The 18,972-nt window shown below is 57.9% G+C and overlaps 5 protein-coding genes across 5 annotated transcripts; 1 reads left to right on the top strand and 4 right to left on the bottom strand.

Annotated features, from left to right (window-relative positions):
- Positions 1-981: 981 nt before the first annotated feature.
- Positions 982-4,954, bottom strand: TRAVEDRAFT_163768 (ubiquitin activating enzyme). Its single transcript, XM_008037584.1, has 15 exons — positions 4,834-4,954; positions 4,761-4,780; positions 4,641-4,706; positions 4,495-4,577; positions 4,295-4,441; positions 4,131-4,237; positions 3,982-4,072; positions 3,704-3,934; positions 2,915-3,650; positions 2,598-2,863; positions 2,214-2,546; positions 1,972-2,161; positions 1,384-1,916; positions 1,190-1,318; positions 982-1,136 (listed from the first exon to the last, which is right to left on the bottom strand). Exons 1-15 carry the CDS (start codon positions 4,908-4,910, stop codon positions 1,110-1,112), a joined length of 3,036 nt encoding a protein of 1,011 aa, XP_008035775.1. The 5' UTR covers positions 4,911-4,954; the 3' UTR covers positions 982-1,109.
- A 111-nt stretch (positions 4,955-5,065) lies between these two features.
- Positions 5,066-7,762, top strand: TRAVEDRAFT_70252 (diphthine--ammonia ligase; the record flags this gene model as incomplete). The annotated part of the gene is made up of 11 exons (XM_008037583.1): positions 5,066-5,276; positions 5,332-5,540; positions 5,588-5,664; positions 5,717-5,897; positions 5,959-6,050; positions 6,108-6,457; positions 6,511-6,797; positions 6,858-7,100; positions 7,159-7,312; positions 7,368-7,565; positions 7,632-7,762. The coding sequence occupies 11 exons, from the start codon at positions 5,066-5,068 to the stop codon at positions 7,760-7,762; spliced, it is 2,133 nt and encodes a 710-aa protein (XP_008035774.1).
- On the bottom strand, positions 7,710-10,645 carry TRAVEDRAFT_57164 (MFS general substrate transporter). Its single transcript, XM_008037015.1, has 12 exons — positions 10,269-10,645; positions 10,076-10,179; positions 9,833-10,008; positions 9,592-9,775; positions 9,373-9,532; positions 9,214-9,318; positions 9,136-9,156; positions 8,974-9,077; positions 8,575-8,915; positions 8,256-8,510; positions 8,070-8,201; positions 7,710-8,017 (listed from the first exon to the last, which is right to left on the bottom strand). Exons 1-12 carry the CDS (start codon positions 10,538-10,540, stop codon positions 7,913-7,915), a joined length of 1,959 nt encoding a protein of 652 aa, XP_008035206.1. The 5' UTR covers positions 10,541-10,645; the 3' UTR covers positions 7,710-7,912.
- Positions 10,646-12,297: 1,652 nt separating this feature from the next.
- On the bottom strand, positions 12,298-13,287 carry TRAVEDRAFT_86599 (ankyrin; the record flags this gene model as incomplete). Its single annotated transcript, XM_008037582.1, has 7 exons — positions 12,298-12,337; positions 12,394-12,476; positions 12,533-12,557; positions 12,615-12,679; positions 12,735-12,956; positions 13,018-13,184; positions 13,242-13,287. Coding segments are annotated over 7 exons (648 nt in total), but the record flags the coding sequence as incomplete, so codon positions are not given.
- A 1,872-nt stretch (positions 13,288-15,159) lies between these two features.
- On the bottom strand, positions 15,160-16,068 carry TRAVEDRAFT_144344 (uncharacterized protein). Its single transcript, XM_008037581.1, has 5 exons — positions 15,920-16,068; positions 15,820-15,861; positions 15,741-15,763; positions 15,525-15,667; positions 15,160-15,450 (listed from the first exon to the last, which is right to left on the bottom strand). The coding sequence occupies exons 1-5, from the start codon at positions 15,963-15,965 to the stop codon at positions 15,255-15,257; spliced, it is 450 nt and encodes a 149-aa protein (XP_008035772.1). The 5' UTR covers positions 15,966-16,068; the 3' UTR covers positions 15,160-15,254.
- Positions 16,069-18,972: the final 2,904 nt, after the last annotated feature.

Here is an 18,972-nt window from a genome sequence, read left to right as displayed (position 1 = left end):
CGACATGCCTCTCCGGCAAGCCACCGGCCATCGTGATAGAATGCTTCGAGCGACTGCACGGCGCGAACGAAAGACACTACGGCCGCCACTCGCCCTACCAGGTCGCGCTGTTCACAAACCAGACGGCCAACGATCTGTGGATCAATGTCCTTCTTTGCTTGCTCAAGGTGGACGGGTCATCTCGGGACGCACACTGGGCGAAGACGATCGAGGACCTGCTGAGATACTTGCGGTTCAGCGTATGTTTTCCCCGTCCGGGTTTAGACAAACGTCACGCAGACTGGGTGCTGACGGCGCTCTCTTCAATCGCATGGGTCCCGGATGACGGTGTGTTGCCGTGGAAGCGGATGAACGATATCGCCCTCAATGGTCTCGGGGAGATACTGCCTTGGGCGGGACAGTTTGATATCAACGTCGACAGCGCCGTTATTGGCTATGGTGAGTGGCAGTCTCTATATTGATATGACGTCCCGATGATGACCTGTCTCCATGTATGATTGAATCAGCTGCAGCGGCTGCCGACCAGCGCCTCCGTCTACCGTTGGATACCCCGAGCTGGACAGAGCTCTGCGAGCGTGTTGCCGCCGCAACATCACTCGTGGAAAATGTGGCACGACTGGTGGACACATCCGAGGTACCTGAGAGCGCCCTGGCTCGCGCAGACGACGCTCTCCACCGCCTATCCGCTGACTTACGGCGCGTCGACCCGGCCGACGTGTGCTCGAACTTCGACGCCGCGCGGTCGTTCAACATCACGGGGCTGGTCCGTGTCCTGGTACAACGTCATACTTCACTCGGCACGCTCGTGTCCCGGGACCTAGTGCACTCCTTGGACCACACCGTAGGGTTGCTCAGGAATGCCATAGGTAAACGGCGTCAATTAATGCACGATATGAAGGAAGAGGACTTCATGCCCGACGAGAACGAGTGGAAGCAACTCATGGCGATCGGGTCCATCGAACCCACCTAGTCTACATTTCTGGATTACTGCGTACTGATTTGCCATACCTTAGACACGAACTGCACGGAGGGGATATGATGTATAGATACACTGCTATTTGACTTCTATATACCGTTGTACACGCTTCTGCTACTACTCGCCGCTCCGCCTACAAAAACACAACGATAAACGGAACCTGCAGACAAGGTGAGTGGTGCACTTTTAATCAAGCCATACACGAGAACGCACCTCAACATCCTCGTCGTCCTCGTCGCTGACCATGACCTCGACGATGAGGTGCTTGGTGTGCGACGGCAGAGGCTTCTTGCTCACGTGCTCGACGAGCTTGCTGAACTTCATCGGGAGGCGCTCCTCGCTCTGCAGCACACGGTCAGACCCGCGCTCTCTGTATCTCAATTGGCACCGGGAGTCGAGAGACGCACCTTCTTCTTGCCAATGAACGAGCTCCAGAGCATGCTGACGCCCTGGCTGACCATGCTGACCTCGAGCTTGTGCTCACGCTTGAACCAGTCAACGATCTCCTTCAGTGTCGGGTCGTTCTTGAACTCGAAGCGGTCCCAGAGCGTCCACTCGATCCCGTTGTACTTGTCCTTCTTCGGCGCGATCGGCTCCGAGAATCCGAAGAACGGCAGGGCGAGGTTCACGAAGCCGTTCTTATACGACTCAATGTTCTTCTTGCCGTCGATGAGCTTGTACAGCTCAAGACATACGAGGCCGGTCACCAGCGACGTAGTCGTCGCGATCGCGGGGATGATCTTGCCCGCAATCTGCTTTGTCGTGTGGCGGTCCGCGGGCGTGATGCTGTAGTTGAGAGCGCGCAGGTTCGAGGATGCGGTAATGAAGTCAATGTGGTGGTTCGTGTCGTCGTCCTTCTCGAACTCAACGGGGTTCAGGCGGTAGCCGACGAGCGATGATGGTGCAGGGAGCTGCTTTAGATATTCGTTCAGGTCAGAATCTATAGTATTGTTAGACACATTGTCAGATTGACAAACTGCGCAGGATGTGCATACCGCCACCATCGTTCTGGGGAGTCGGGTCGTTGTCGTTGATCTGGACCTTGACGCCGCTCTTCGGGGTGAACTCCGGAACGATGACCTCATCCGCGATCTTCTTGAAGACTGCAGGGTCAGTCTCGCCGCGGAGGCCGTAGTTGAAGGCGTGCAGGTTCGCTGCGGCGATGATGTATTGCAGGTGAATGGGCTAGCAACCGAGAGTTAGTAGAGCGGTAATCCCGTAGTTCAGATGCGCCTACGTTGTTCGAGTCGAAGGTGAGCGGCTCAGGCGCGCGCTTGGGGCCACTCCAGAACGGCTGCCCGGTGCTCGTGACCGCGTCCTTGGGCAAGCTGTAGAGCAACTGGCGGATGGCGTTGTTGTACTTCTCCTCGAACTGCAGACGCGCCCAGACGATGCACTCCTCAAAGGTGAGAGGCTTGTTGGTGACGAGATACGACGCAATCTGCTCGACCTGCTCCTTCTGCTGACCGGAGTACTTGAGGTTGTTCTCAAGGAAGTTCGGCTCGGACAGGTAAGAGTTGACGACCTGCGGAGGCTTGACGAACAGGCTATCGAAATCTTGCCTCGCCCACTGTGGTTCTGTCAGCATGAGATGCTTCTGGCGCATATACATATTGCATACCTCGATTGTGTGCTGGATCTGGTTGGGGAAGTTCTTGACGGTACACACGGGCGTCTCCTTCTCAGGAGGGTCCTGCGATGAGGAGTACGACTCCGTCAGATGCGGAACGATGACCTGCGTGTTTCCCTTCGTGCCGAGTGTGCCGGATTCGAGGAGAGGCTTCATGTAGAAGACACAGCGCTGATCCATGTACTGACGCGCCTTGACATTGTCGAGCGCGTTAGTGACACCATCGATGCTAGCAAAGAAGTTTGTGTCGTAGACGTCTATTTATTCATCAGCCAGCGCACAAGTCAGGCTTGTCAAAGTATACTTACTCTCGGTGGCAGGTCCAACAGGCTCCTGCTTGCTGTCGATCTTGCCCTTGAGGTCGGGGTTCATGTCCGCCACTGCTGCTGCAGCAACCTCAGCTTTAAACTTGCCCAGGTCCTTCGGGCGGAAGAGGAATTGACGGTTAAGGTTGCTCTTCTCGATGGTGTCGAGGTCAGTGACGTGCAGCTGCCCGTTCGGTCCAGTACCAAGACCCATCATGCTCCAGTTCTTCAGCATCTCACAGCCAATGGCGCCAGAGCCGACGAGGAACTCGCGGAAATTCGCGATCTTCTCCTGGAACTTCCGGCCGAAGACAGCGATCTGGCCGTCGTAGCGCGACCCGATAGGCTGGCAGTCAGCCTCGGTGGGAAGCTCGTCGGGCAGTGACTCGAGCGAGTCGAAGTAGAGGTGCTGGAATGTGGGGTGGAACTTCGCGGAGCAGGCCTTGAGGACCTCCTGGGCGACGAAACTACCAATGACCGCGTTTACGGGCGCGAGGTCACCCGTCGCCTGGTAGGCGAGCTCAGTCAAGACCTTCTCGTCGGCGTCCGCGTCGATCGTGTTTGCCAGCTTGACAAATACCGCAGCATCCTCTGCGTTACGTGGACGAGGCAGGCGCTGGTACTGCTCCTGGAACTGTGAAAGTGCCTGGAAGCCAGCGTGAAGGGTCGCAGGTCTGTCAAACTTCGCGAAGTCGGTGATGAGGGACTCAGGCTCCTTGAGGGATTCACGAAGGGGTTTCTGAAGACTAGAGTTAGAGGTTCTACTTCGCGCCAAATAATATATGATCTTACGAATTGCAGGATCTTCGGCATCTTCACTTGCGTGAAGATTCCGCCGGACTTATAGTCGCTGAGGCCCGATGTGTCACCGATAGAGAAGGTGTAGGGGCCCTTGACGGTAATCTTGCGAGGTTCGCATCCGTTGAGTTCCGTCATACCCTGGACTTCTGAGAAGGTAACGAAGTCGCCGTCCTCCAGGCCGTGGCGGGTCTCGTCCAAGCAAGTGACGACACCCTCCTTGTCCTGTAACGAGTTCAGCGAGAACCTTGATTCCACGAGGTGCAGCATACCTTGTCCACGGAAACAATCATGCCGGTGAGAGGTTGCTCTCCGGTAGGATCCACGCAAGTGAATTTCGGGCCGAAGTCGTTGAATGAAGTTCTGCACGATCCAGGTCAGGTGAACATCTTCTCGACCACTTAGCTAGGCAAAGACTTACCCGAACAAACCGCGAGTATCAGCGGAGATGAAGTACACGCCATTCTCGTGCGTCCAGTCGTTGATTTCCAACTGCTTCTTGAGCGAAACGCCGCAAAGTACAACAACCTATCAAGTCGACATGCGGTGAGGAACTCAGCTCCGTGACATAAATTTAGACCATACCTGGAAGCCCTTGACCAGGTCAACTGAGATCTCTTGTCCGGGCTGTCCGCCCAGATTCCGCACGGGGACGTATGCGTTGAGTTCAGCCAATCGAGGGAGAGTTGCCTCGGCTCTGGGCTTGCCGACGTCTTCTTGGCGCAAGAAGAACTAGTATCCATGTGAGTAATGGAGCGCTGCGCAAGAATACCGCAGCTTCCTACCTGACTGCTCAGATCTGCGACTTGCACGGGCTCGGGGTCGTAAATGGTGACAGACTTGACACCGGCCAGGACAACATCCTTGGCTGAGCAACAGTGTCATTAGACACCCGCCCAACAGAGTCCAATGTATTAGTGCAACTACTCACCGATCTCAGCGCCGAGGCCCTTCACTCCAACGATGAGGACGTTGGAGGCGGCCATGCGCTTCATGGCTGGGCATACGCGTCAGAATTCCGACAGTTTTCTCTCTCGCTGTGTATCCATACCTTCGTGCCCAAGGACATAGCTAGGAGAGTTCGATCAGCCTGAAGAACGCGTACCCAATCAGTCAGCACTCACAGTTGGCGAGAGTACAAGCCCTCATCAATCGCGGCCTCATCGACGTCCATCGCAGATGGCAGGTTCGTGGAGGCCATGTTTCGTAAAAGACGTCAGGAGTACAAGCGGGTGTGTGAGAGGGGGGAGGGGGATGTGGAGGAGCGAGAGAGAGATGGAACGAGGGTCCTTGGGCGGTGGCGGGGCAAGATTACGACCAGACGCGCTCGGGCTGCACGCGAGTCTGACGTAAGCGATGGATCTACGCGAAATCTACTCCGAGCGCCTCGGAACTCGCGTGCCTTGCTCGACAATCCTCGGCTTTGCCTTCGACCACCACCTGCTCGCCATGAAATATGTCGCATTGCTCAGCGGCGGAAAAGACAGCTGCTTTAATCTTCTCCACTGTGCAGAAAACGGCCATGAGCTCGTCGCCGCAGCGTCTCTAGGCCCTGAGCAAGGCAAAGGTTCGACCGCCTTCAGCATCTCCGCACGCTCCTTTCCGACACTGTAAATCCATAGAGGAATTGGACTCGTACCTCTATCAAACCGTCGGACAAGATGCAATAGAATACGTTGGACGCGCCTTGGACGTGCCGCTGTACAGGCAAATAATATCTGGGGCAGCAGTCGAACAAAGCAGTGAATACGGTGGCCGAGACCCTGCACACAGCGGCGGCGTTCGCGGCGACGAGACCGAGGATCTCTACGAGCTTCTCGCCCTAGTCAAAGTGAATGCCTTGTCTCTTGTGGAGATCAAAGACTGACTTGTCGGTAGAGCCATCACCCAGATGTCCAGGGTGTCTCCGTCGGAGCAATCCTCTCCAACTACCAGAGAGTTCGCGTGGAACATGTGTATGTATGTATCCGCATATGCGCAAAAATACACATGTTGAACCAGCTATAGATGCCGCCGGCTGGGCTTGACTGCCCTGAGCTACTTGTGGCAACGTGACCAAGAAGAGTTGCTATCTGAGATGATTGAAGCCGGCATGGAGGCCGTCCTCATCAAGGTCGCCGGTATCGGACTAACCGCAAAACATTTGGGTAAGACCCTCGCAGAAATGAAGCAGCCCTTGGTCAAGTTAGTCAGTGCAAATACACAATGTCGTGATACAATGTAGACTTACTCATCTCGATCATACTTAGAACTGTTTGTATGGATCACACATCTGCGGAGAGGGCGGGGAGTACGAGACCTTGACCCTCGACTGCCCCCTCTTCAAGTCCCGCATAAACCTGTGAGTTACACAGCTGCTTTTATAGCTCGGTGATACCGACGTCGACCGCACTTTTAGAGACACAGTGGAGACTGTGATTCATTCCGACAGCGACTTCGCAACCGTCGCCTATTTGCGAATCAAGGAGGCCACACTTCAACCCAAAGCATCCCCAGCGCGCCAGCAGCTCGCCGTTCCGCCATTGTTGGAAGAGCCTTTCTCTCACATACACGATCCAATGGGACCCTCCACGCCCTCTACGAACTCAGAGAATCAGCCCAGCCCAATACACCCATCCTTCCATCTCCAAAGTCACAAACGAATAGGAAATTGGGTCGCCGTTTCGAACGTGCAGCGAGACCTTAGAGAACACCCTGAAGAGCTCACTGTAGAGGACGAGGTACGGGAATGTTTCAAGCAGCTCCAAGGTACCAGTGACTCCCCAACTCACCTCTTCGTCCGCACTACTAACCTGCTACAGACTGTCTTACCCAGTACTCGCTCACGCTCGCCAACTGCACCATCATCAACATCCTTATCTCCTCCATGGACCTCTTCGCGCGGGTCAACACTGTCTACGCTACCTACTTTGGCACGAGCCCGCCCGCCCGCGCATGCGTCGCCGCGGACCTCCCCACGCCCGTGCGCATCCGTCTCGACTGCATCGCCTTCGCGGAGACCACGCCCACCGCACGCCAGGCGCTGCACGTCCAGGGTCTGAGCTACTGGGCGCCCGCGAACATTGGGCCGTATTCGCAGGCCATAGTCGTGAGCCTTAGTGTATCGCAACATGTGCCCTACTGACCCATCGTTCTATCCCTTTTGCAGGCAGATGAACGGGTGTTTATCTCGGGCCAGATTGGTCTCATTCCCAGTGTCCTCGCTCTGCCATCCCCGAAATCGCTCGCGCTCGAGGCTGCGTTGGCGTTCCAACACGTCCACCGCGTCGTCGACGCACTCAAGAACAACTCGGGCGGCGGCTGGGCTGGCCATTACCAGGGAATCGTATACTGGCTAGCGAATGCCGGCGACGTCCCCGCAGTGCGCAGAGCAAGCGCACAGTTCGACGGGGTACGTTGTCAGTCGGTGCTATTAGAATGACATAGGAGAACTGATGGTGTCGGTAAAGGACGCTAGTACCCCGACGCTGTTTGTCGCGGTGCCGGAGCTGCCCAAGGGCGCGCTGGTGGAGAAGCAAGTAATGTTGCATACAGGCCAGTGTGACATCGAAGAAGACGACGGGACTGTTATCCGTGGTACCGCCGTGCCTTCCTATGAGACAGGTACGCCGTTTACGCCTCATCCCGGACATTGCCTAAAACAGATCGTCTATCACAGGCCACTACGAAAGCCTCGGCGGCCAAGTCCACTGGGAAGTCTCCAGCCTCCGCGAGACGCCGTCCACAGTGGCTCTGGTGTGCCTCCGCGGAGAAGACCCGGGCTTACTGCAGCGATTACGAGACGTCCCCGCCCTGCAATCGCTACGGTCTGAAGCACTGGCGATCCGCTTCTTCTACAATGTCACGAGGCCTGAAGGTAATAGTCATTCCGGACTTACCAGCCTCGGCCACGCACAGCCAGCTGATGAACGTTTACTTACAGCCGCCGCGTCCGCCGTGGCGTTCCTCTCAACCCCCGACCCGGTGCCCGTAGCACCCATCCCGTGCAGACACATTGCGAGCAGAAACGGCGATGATTGGGATTACGCGATCCTTGCTACATGTACAAGATAGCATGCGACGGTGATATACAAAACAACACGCGGGGGAGATCGGGGCTGGGAACGTCCTGAGTAGATCCGGCAGACGAGATGAAAGAAAGACCCTTGTACACTACGAGTGCGATGGAAGAAAATTGTGAGTCGAGGAGCCACATTAGGATGTTCACGGCGAGCCCTCTTCTTGAAGGACCTTGAGCTCGGCCAGACGCCTGCGCATCTCCTTCTCTGTGCGCGTGGGCGGCACCATGCGTGCGATGACGGCGCCGAACTATCCTTACTGTCAGCAACCTATTACAAAGTGAGGAACCCGTGGAACGTACCAGGGTACAGATGCCACCAAATCTGAGCACCCAGGCTACGCCGTTCTTGCCGTACAGCGCTGCGTTGTTCGCCGGATCGTCGTCGATGTCCGAATCGACAACGTGGAAGATGGCGCTCGAGACCAACGCAACCTACACCGCGTTATCAGACAGGAAACGTTATGAAGTGTGTGTCAAGGTACTCACGATGAATTGCGGCATGACGATCGCGAGGTTATGGATGCCCAGCACGGTACCGCCCGCAGCGGCTTCCTCTTGCTGAACGGTGTCCGCCTGGTCGAACGAACGGCGGCGGCGGAGCAGCGGCGCGCGTTCGCCCTGATCTTGCCTGCTGTTCCTCCTGGCCGCAGGTGTCGAAAGCGTGCGGCTGTGCGATGGCCGGCGCTGCCACTCCCGCGGGACATTGTCGCCGTCAGAATCGCGCTCGCGCTCCTTCAAGAACTACAGCATACGCGGAAAATTAAGCACGCGTCCCCAGTTCGACAATACCCGACTCGGGACTTACCTCCATGATGATCGCGAAGGGCGCCCAGCACGCGACGGCCCAGCAGATGCCGACCAAGCTCACGAGGATGATCGCCTGCCACACCTTCGTGACAAAGAAGGTCATGAGCGTGAGGAACGTGAAGAGCAGCATCGCGCCCGTCCAGATGTTGCGCAGGAAGAAGGGCATGAAGGGCAGCCGCAGGGGCTTGCCGTGGCGCGCGGCCTCGGCGCGCCATTCGCGGACCTGCACGCGCAGGCGGGAGAGCTCGGAGTCCTCGTCCTCATCGTCGCCGTCTTGTGCGAGAAGGCGCGTGTCACGGCGCGTGAGGTAGGGCAGAAGCGTTCCTGCGGCGACGGCGACTGAGGACGAGCACTTCAGTGATTTCTCTAGTCGAAAGAAGTGCTTGGAGACACGTACCGATGCTGTACAAGAGCATAGCGAAAGCTCCCGTCCTGGTGGCGTAGTCATGATCAGGCTCTGCGTCCATCTCATACGCCATTACTTGACCAATGTATGTCGTACTGAGCGAGCAGGGTTAACGCCTTACGTCTTCATGAGGTCTGCAAAAGATCAACGTACGAGTAAAACAGGAAGGGGAACCTGCACCGTGGCACCATGTCAGCTGTGTTCGATAGATGGGCGCATATCACTACCTACCATCCCATGAAGGCAAACACCTGGACATAGCAGACTCGGCGGATGGGCTTTGGCAGGCTTAGAATAGTCGAGTAGATCCCTGTGAAGATATCGCGAACGCTATTCCTGTAGGTGGCGTCTGTTAGCACTTTCGCCACTCAATCCCTCAAACAGACATACCCCTTCTCGATCCTCCTGGGCTCGCGGATTTGCTCCTCCTGCGTCCAGCACGTAATCCACACAGTGATACACAGGATAATCATGCATACAACGCAGAACTTGCGGAACTGCGACCCGCCCAGCAGACGGAGGATCGGCATGTTCGCAAGCGGCAAGAACCCTGCATAGTGCGCTTCCCTGTCAATCATCTGACGCCGCGCGGGAAAACCGAGGGCGTACCAAATCCGTAGCCGACGATGTTTCCAGCGTTCAGCATCCGGCTGTGCCAAGCATTGCCAGCGTTGAGCTGCTCGGGCGGAGTGATGTCCAGCAGCAGGTTACGCAGCGACGCTTGTAGCGCGTTGAGCGCGAAGTCCAATAGGTAGAAAGAGACGATTGCGAAGCCGATAGCCGTATCAATTACCTGTGGCGTAAACGGATCAGCTTGACTGGGCGCGATGCTAGCGATGCGTGAACCGACCGTCTTGCTGTACTTCGGATCCCAGCTCCCTCCGCCATACCCGAAAAGGTCGACGAAGAACGCAGCGATCTCGCGACAGTACGCGAGGGTGAGTGTAGAGATGACGAGCACAATCGTGGAGGCGACGACCCAGTATCGCCGCCGGTACTTGGACGTGGACGCGTCCGAGACAGCACCTGTGTAAGACCCAAGCGCATGAGGGCATTGCGCTACAGGCCTACAACCCAACCTGTACGGACTCACCAATAACAGGCTGCGCAATAAGCCCGCTGATGGGCCCCGCGAGCCACACAAGACTCGTAAGCTGCTCAGAGAGCCCGAGGTCGAGCAGGAACGGCGTCCCATATCTACCCGCACACACTCATCAGCATTCACCCTCTTGACTTGCATCTTCCCCCCTCCTCTGGGTCTCCCACAAGCACGCGCAGACACTCACCCGAGCTCGACCGTCCACGCCACCTGTGAACCGGCCATCGACACACTCAAGTAGATCAGGTCCAGCGTGGACATGCGCTTCTTCCCCGACGCAGACGCGTCCGTAGCCTTGCCGCGCCCTGCGCTCGACGACCCGCCCCGTGCAGAGCCTGTCTCAATCTCGGAGCGCTGCGACTTGTGTGACGCGCGGCGGCCGCGCTCGCTCGGGCGGATGGGCCATGCGATCTGGGACGCGGAGTCGGCGTCGGGCTCGACGGTCTCGGGGAATGTCATCGTGGTGGCAGGCTGCAGGCAAGATCACAGTCACAGCCAAAGAGACAAGGTGCGGGGCAGAAGATAAACGAGGAGCGCTGCAAGAGGCAGGGAGGGAGGACGAGGGGAGGACAGCGTCCGGACGGCGCGCGCGGGGAGTGCCTGCCAGCTGCTGCTTGACTCCTGGCGGAGAAGGAGAAGAACGTGCTCGTTTGGGCATGACGCGCACGCCAGCCCTTCTTCGATCGGGATCTCGCTTGGCGCAATGTACGAACGCTAAATCATCTGCTCAGGCTCGCGTCGGAGATTGCACGGCGGTGTACGTAGCACACAACTACTGGCGGCCAGCCGATGACACACGGAGACACGCGCAGGTCGTGAATGTGAGGACGTTCCGAGTGGTGCGTGCTCGGTGCACACATCCGCGACTACATGACCAATGGCACAACACAGCAAGTTACACAGCGATGCGAGCGAAGAGCAGCTACCCGTACACTATCCCAATCCTTCCAAGCGAACGAAATCGATCCCCGCACCCTTCCCCATCGCCATCCCCACCCGTAGCGAGCAAATCGTGACAGCCCCCGTGTCCCTCGCACACCGCCAGAAGAGAAGCTCCAACAGCGCGCATCTGCCAGGCTCGCATCGCGCCCACGCGCCCCACAGCCCCAGCCCCAAGACTACCGGAGCACCGCGTTCACAGACGCGTTCCGCCGGTGGTTTGCGCTCGGCACGTGCTGATCCAAGCTGTTCTTGTGCGACGACAAGATGTTGAACGGCAGTCGTCTTGCGGTGTGCGTCGGCGCCGTCGCCGTCGTCGGGGTCACCACCCGCTCCGGCTCCTCCGTCACCGCGGGCGGTGGAGGAAAGCGTGCATATTCGATCGACGGGCCCATGTAGGCGTAGTCCTTCTCGGGCACGGCGGGCTGGCTGCCTGAGCGCCCCATAGTTGGCCGCAGGGTTGAATTCTGCGTTGGCGTAGGAAGAGCGGAGGGATCTGAGGTGGCTGATGGCGAGGCTGCGGTGGAGAGTGGTTTGAGCATCGCGGGGCTGGTGCCGGATCGACTTCGAGGCTCCTGCAGCGCCTGGTTGGAGGGTATTGTCAGAGGTTGCGGCGTTGTCCGCAGCTGAGCTGCAGATGCAGACGGTCGTAATCGACGTCGAGGCGCGACAGATCCCTGTGTGACCAGCGAAGACAGGGCTGAGATGTCGTCCTGGTCCTTTGGCGGAGGAGCCGGTGGTGGAGGGGAAGCAGACTCGTTCTGCGACGGACTGTCCGTCGACGCCGTGGTGGCACTCCCGCTCCTTTGCCGCAACTTGTACTTCTCCATCGCATCCGCATCGCGTTCTCGCATCCGCGTCGCGATCGGAGACAGGGCAGACGCTGGATTTGAGTTGCTGTTCGGAAGCAGGGACGCGGAGTTTGGCTGTGAAATGGGCGAAGGGGCGAACCCAAACGTGCTTGTCGAGGAGCTGGCAGATGGCTGTCCAGCAGAGTGTGTGGCTGTCGGGAGGGGGGCTGGGCGACGGGAGGGAGAAGACCAGAATCTTGATGACTGTGTAGGGGGGACCTCGTGAACATCGCCGCTGTCCGAGGTGGCCGTCGTACGACTGGTCCCTGACCCGCTCCGCATGCGGACAGAACCCTTGCTGCCATAGATAGGTTCTCGCGGTGATGGAGGGTACACCTGCATGGCCGCCGTGGCCGCCCAGTCCGTACCCCTGGCTGCAGCTTGCTGGAATACACCCCGGCGCGCCTTCTTGTTATTCTCGAACTGTATTCGAGCGGTATCTTGGAGGGTGTCTCTCGTGCTTATTCTGTACACGGGAAAGCGTGAGCCATCAGCCACCGGTGATTGTCCGTATATACTGACGAATAGGCGTAGTCCGAGGGCGTGAACCCCTGATTATTCCGCGCGGAATACTGGCACCCACGCTCGATGAGTATCTGGACGACCTGTGAAAGGGAAAGCCTGTCAGAGCTTTTCCTGTTCGGGTATGGACCCAACGCACGGTAACATGGCCCCAGGCGCTTGCGCTGCAGGAGAGAAATTTGAGTTCCGCGACTTCCTGTACGGGACGGTACCATGCTCACTAGTGTAATGGGGTGTTTCCCTCGTTATCAGCGAGGTCGAAGTCTGCGCCTAGATCGCAGAGCATCTGCCAAACGGTCAGGACGGATGACAAGCGGCAGGGATGCATACGCCACACTCACGCGCACGAGCTCCTCATTCCCCTTGAGCGCAGCGACGTGCAGCGCGGTCTTCCCATCCTGGTTCGCCCAGTCGAGGATGTCGGGGTAGCGGTCGATGTACATGCGGGCCATGCGAAGAGTTGCACCAAGGAAGTCCTGGTCGGGCGGTCCGGGAGTGTGTGGCGTCGATGGTGGGGGACGCGCATCGGCTAGGAGGATGAGTATTGTGTTGTCTTCCAAGTCCTGTTGCCGACATGGACCAATTAGCATGCGCCACCGCTTGTGCGGGTGTCTGTGTGCGCACCTTGCTATACTCGTGATCGTCGTGTCCCATACTGAGCAGAAACTCAAACGTCTCCTCATGTCCCAGCACGGCGGCCCAGGCGAGAGAGGTGTACCGCTTGTTGTATGGATCGGAATTGCGCATCTCTGTCCGCTTGATCAGTCGCTTGACGAGAAAGAGATTGTTCTCTGCATGCACGATGAGCACGGAAGGGCGAGGGGCGGGATAGCGAGCAACGAGCGGACCTTTCACGGCTCTGCGGAGACGGGCAGAGGCGTCCTTTTCTGCCATGGCGGGAGAGTGGACGCGAGAGGGGGCGGTCGGAGGAGGCGATGGGCAGACAAGGGAGTGAGGAGAGGACGTTGCACAGCCTAAGCGGGCAATAATAAGGAGAATGGACTGGAACTATTCTCGCGCCGAGGGATGCTCTACATACAAGGGTGAGCACTAAACCGGCGTCGCGAATGAGCACTGACCTTTGGAACCTATTATTATTATTATTATTATTATAATCCGAGTTTATTATCCGCTGGAGGGCGACGCCCTATGTCAGATAGTACGTACTAGTGAGAAGTGTGCGGTGGGGGGTGCTCGAGACGGGGCATGTGCATGGTTGGAACCTATTAGTATCCGTGCCTGCGTGGCCGGCGGCGGCAGAACTGGACAAACTCGTCGGGCGTGTGTGAATGTGCACGGGTACGACGACATCGCCACCGTGATGGAGATCAGCATCCGGCCAGTGCAGTGTACGCGCGGGGCTCCCATCGTGGCTGTCGGCCGAGAGGAGGTGAGTGCCCAAGAGAGACCGGTCGCGCAGCCAGAGACTCCGAGAGCGAGCAGCTGACAAGTCCGTCTATGGCGTCGAAGCCCAGGAATAAGTGACTAATAAGCATGCAGATACCAGAGTATATGGCACGTCAGACATCGCGCGGAGGCAGCGCGCGTGGAGTTGAGGCAGACATTGTGGTCGGGACGAAAGAGTCTCTCGACAAGCGCCGGTGCTCGCTTGCGGCGCTGGACCCACAAACGGCGCCTCTTTCTGTCCTCTCTACCACTTTCGCGCCTCGCACACGCCGCCGTTTCCGCCTCCCGTCTCGTTTTCACTCGCAAATCCCCCGCGTTTTCTCGTCCGGAACACATAGAATGCGACCTGTTTTCTCTGCGAGTTTTTCGCGAACTCTGTCCTGCGATTCAAATGCGCTTACTTCAAGTTCCCTACGATACACGTCGTTCTCGTCCAAATAGTGTATTCTGTCGTTCAGCGCACCTGTAATACAGCTATTTTGCTCTCTGCGAGGTCCTCCTGGCCGCCTTCCTTCCGCCCACCAAGCAGCCGCTGCAGAGCTCTCTCCCATCTATCCGAGTCTCTTGTGCACCACCATATATCCCCCCTGTGCCCCCTCTCTATTCCTACGATACAGACAGAGTCCCACAACATCAACGGCCACTTGATCCCCTCGTAGCCGTCGCCGCCCGCGATGTTCCGACAAATATATTGCGTGACTCTGCCGCTACGCCGATGATACACAGCCAACGCCCGCCGCACCGCGCACAATTTCGGCATGTTTGTTCGCTCTCCCCGAGAGTATAAGAGGGTCCGATAAAGTTTTCATCGACGCGTCTCTCCCGCACCCGCATCCCCCTCTGCAGTGACCCTGGTAAGGTGAGTATCCATCCAGCCGGGCGAGCGATGATGCTATCTATATATTCCCAAACATCCGAACGCCCCGCGCGTCGTGAACTCACTGCTATAGTCCCTGAGCCGCCTGCCCGTTCACATCGCTGTGTGCTTGCCGGCTCAGGCGTGTACTCACACATCTCCTGCGCAGGAACGCGTCGCGATTAGGGTCCCTGGGAGGACTGGTTGCTGTGAAGGTACGTGTCTAGATCCTTTTCCATATCCCCTCGCCCCCATGCTTCGCGTCGTGCTTGATGACAATACTATTCACACTGGATGAACGTCCGTTGCTACGGCACGGATGGACATGAGTAAAACTCTTTCTACAACGGTATCTGACACACCATTTCCCATCTCTTCTCATTTTTGCATGTGCAGCTGAGAGCAGTTTGGCTGACGAACGGTTACGCCCATAGGTTTACTATCAAGTTGACAAGTCGGGAAGGGTCTGTGGCTGTATATAGTGTATCCTAGTGTTCTGGCACAAAGCAATATATTCGTCGTACACATCATACATCGATCGAACACAGCAAAAGAGAGCGGATAGGTACAAAAGGCACATGAGATCGAAGGCATGCATTCATGCGATGCTATCGTCGAGAAGCTTCTCGTCATCGAACGCGTCTGGCGGAAGCTGTCCCTGTATCTGGCTGAGAGCACCCTTGAACACGTACAAGAACGGCCCAGACTTGGCGGGCGGGGGCGTGGACTGGTACGCAACAGGCAGCGCGCAGCGTGGACAATGGAACCTGTGCTGTTTCTCATGCCCACCTTGTCTGATAGCGTAGCGAAATGAGCCTGAGGGATCGCGTCTCGCTCGCCTGGGCGACAGCGGGAAACGCGGACTCACCGCTCTACGAGGATTGGCTCCTTGGGCGTGGCGTTCAGCTTGAAGATCCGCGCCTTGGCGTCGTCCGCGTCCTGGCAGCGAATGATAATTGCGCCGTCAGTCTGGCGCCGCGGAAGGCTCGCTAGGCTCTTGTCGACGACGAGCTGCGCGCGACGGGGAAGCGGGGGACGTGTGAGAGGCCGAGGGCAGCGGGGGACATGCACAGGAAACACGCACGATAAACTCGCCGCAGATGCAATCTGGGCGGGGCGGGTCAGCTTGTGTCAGGGAGAGGACAATGGGGAAAGGATCACACAGTAGACGCGGAGGGCTGCTGTTGATGATGCGGTGGGCCGCGCTAGAAGACGATGGCGAGTGAGTCGTCAGGGTGGACACTTGGTATGAAGCTGGCGCACCATCTGTGGAGGACGAGACCGCGGAACGCGAGACGACCTTGGGCATTGCAGTGAGCTTTGATGAAACGGCGCCCCGGGATGATGCCAGCGAGGGTTATGAGGGTCGCAAAATTGCACGCAGAGATGGCCGAGCAGGTGGACTGAGGAGGGACAGATCCGCGGTTTGTTGCGGAGATGTTGTGTGAGCACAGTCTGAGACGAGAAGCACGATCCTGACAACACTCAACGCCGGGAACACTGCCGAGACTGTGACCGACGGCAAAGGCAGCGTGACATTACGTATCCTCATACGACCCTGAGGCACGTGACCGTGGCCCTCGCGCGGCCGCTGATTGCGTGTCGCCCGCCGAGTTTGGTGGCCGCTGGCCGCGTAGACTTCTGTTAGCTTGGCAGGTAAGTGTTCTCTCCTGCCGCTCACCATCGTCCGAGAGAGTGGGTAAAGTCGCCGGTCATTGCAAGGTCTGCCCGCGGCGCGTCAACGCTGGCGCGAGCAGCGTTATGTTGTGGTCGTGGTTGCGCGCCGCTCGTGCTATGCTGGTGGCCGCTGGCCGCCAGGCGATGAGTACGCTCAGCACGATCCACTCACAGCTCGGGAGCGGGTGCCGGTTGCGCATGGCGCATGTTTGACCAGCGCGCGCGAACTCAAAGCGCGGGAGAGTGACAGGATGCGAGAGGGCGAGCTCGGGGTGGGTGCGGGAGTGTCCGAGAGCGGGCCGGGTGCGCGATGCGCGACCATGGCGCGCGCAACGCAGCCCCTGCGAATCGTCAACGGAGACGTTTGCCGAGCATTGTCGCATGCTGCTCTTGCCCCCTCTGGACGGCGCCAGCCACTCGCAGGCCAGCTCGCTTGGGCGCCTCCACTATCAACTGCCGGCGTGGGCAAGTGTCAGTGCGCGCATTCTAGACCCTAGTACACCCGGTGACTCACCGTGTGTGGCGGACGTTCTAGGGTGCTTTGGGCGAGTTCGAGAGCGAAGGCGACGTCTACATATGGGGGACTCGGGGCCTACAGATGCACACAGGCCCGTGAAGGTGGGGTGCCTCCCACAGTTGCAGACACGAGCTTTGTCGGGAGATCTGGGTAATTCGAAATGGTGCGGCTCGATATTGGCGGCAGCTGGCACGGGGTGAGGGAATGTTAGTAGCAGGCAAGTCGGTTGCCCGTCCCGAGCCCCACCGCCGGCCCGCCACTCCTCGCAGCCCCGGCGGCAGGGAAGCAGAGTGATAGTCTCACCTTTGCCCTTTGCAGATAGCCTACGCCAACGATCATCTCCAGTATCAAACTCGCGACCCTCTCGCCAGGTGCCTCTCGACGGCTGATCTTCCGCTGCGCGCGTCGCATCTGTAGGGAATCGACAATGTGGGCACGCAGTCGACGGCCATCTTCAGTGATGGCGAGCTCGCTGCTTGTCTCGCCAGCGCACGCACGCTTCGCAGTCCGTATCAACCGACCGAACCTACTGGGTAGTGTCTGGTCAGTATCCGGACATCCTGCAAATAGAGACTGCGCTCACCAGCACTGCCCATGAGCTCGTATGCATGAAATCGGAGCTGATGTGGTGTGGTTTGCAGCAGGGTGCTGCGCACATCCTGGGACGTCGGGAGCTCTGTGCGTGTGCGTGTGCGTGTGCGCATGTGCCATGGCACGGGTACGATTGCGAGCTGCTCTTGCTGTCTGCGAAACTGGTAAGCTGGCGGCTCTCTTGCGTGTACCAGGCCTGTGTTGGAATGCCACACATTGTATGGAACACTTGCCTTTGTAGTGCCACAGGCAGAGGGGAGCATGAGTGACGGGGACGAGGAAAGCAGTTGATGGTGAGCGCCTGGGAAGGTGGTCCAACCGCGGGCGGGTGGGCAGGATGGTGGTGGGGGTCGCGGCGAGATCGCGTGGCAGCTCCGTTAGTCTAATGTATCTTTTGATCTCTCGGAAGGGTGCGCTTTCTTCCCTCTTCCCGGACATCCTATTTCGACCCGAACATTTTGTGATACTATCTGGTCTCTCTAAAATGCCGTAAATGTGTGATCCTGCATGCTCGCTCGTGCCCTCACATCTGACAGAGCCAGACATGCAGAGCAGGGACACTTGGATCACGCAGGCCTCCTGCTTGTCCCGAGCATCCCTATCCTGCATGTCTGGCCAGCTTCTTGTGTTTGGTCACATACATGGTATCATCACGGGTGTGTAGATCTCGAGTTTATAATATGTCCATCAAAACTGTGATGCGCTCGCGAGACATGGGAGCCCGCATGTACAAATTCGGCACTTGGACCAGGATGAGCACCTGCTGCCCCCGCGATCTCCGCACATCAATAGCGTGCATGCCTCCGGAGGTCCAGCCATTGGTATGATTTGTAGTACGTACAATACTGCAGGTCGTAATGATGGAGTAGAACACAAACACAATCAGTTGGCACAGAGGCGGTATCTATCCTGGCATGTAAGCGCTCACGCGCTCACGTACCAAATGCGGAATGCGGTGTTGTTGTTCGCGCGCATGAGCATCCAGCTTGTCCTCATTCCACCACGCTCACTCAACTTGTGCTCCTCCTCCATCATGCTCAGTCCCCCATTCGCTGCAAACGCGCGGAAACATAATTATATGGCACGTATATCAGCGAGAATGGAACAAAAAACAAACACGGCATCAGCACGATCCTCTCACGCATCAACCCCGCTGCTCCGCACCGCCGTCTTGATCTCCGAGTCCCCCTTGTCCTCTGACGAGAACTCGCTTATCTCCTCAAGGTCCTGGTCGCTTCCAGTTCTGTACCAGCCGTCGTACGAGAGTGATACAAAACTCCTCAGTGCAAGGGGTGGCACCAGTGGCAACTTTGGCTGCCACCGGAGCGAGCAAGTCTGTGTCTGCGAGCTGGCCGCACCCTCGTCATCAGAACTGTAGATGAAACTGTCGCTTTTTGGCCCGTTGACGGTCCTTGGGATGGTGCAAAGAGCCGCCATCCGGTTTTGTCTTCTACCGGTACCGAGACGCGGCCAATGTCATTCCGCCCACCATCCAGCTTGCAGTGAAGAAGCCTGGAGCAGATGCAACGAG

The sequence above is a fragment of the Trametes versicolor genome (assembly GCF_000271585.1).
Source record: "Trametes versicolor FP-101664 SS1 unplaced genomic scaffold TRAVEscaffold_3, whole genome shotgun sequence".
NCBI lineage: Eukaryota > Fungi > Basidiomycota > Agaricomycetes > Polyporales > Polyporaceae > Trametes > Trametes versicolor.
The sequence above is the reverse complement of the archived record's forward strand: the minus strand, read 5'-3'. Positions and strand labels throughout refer to the sequence as shown.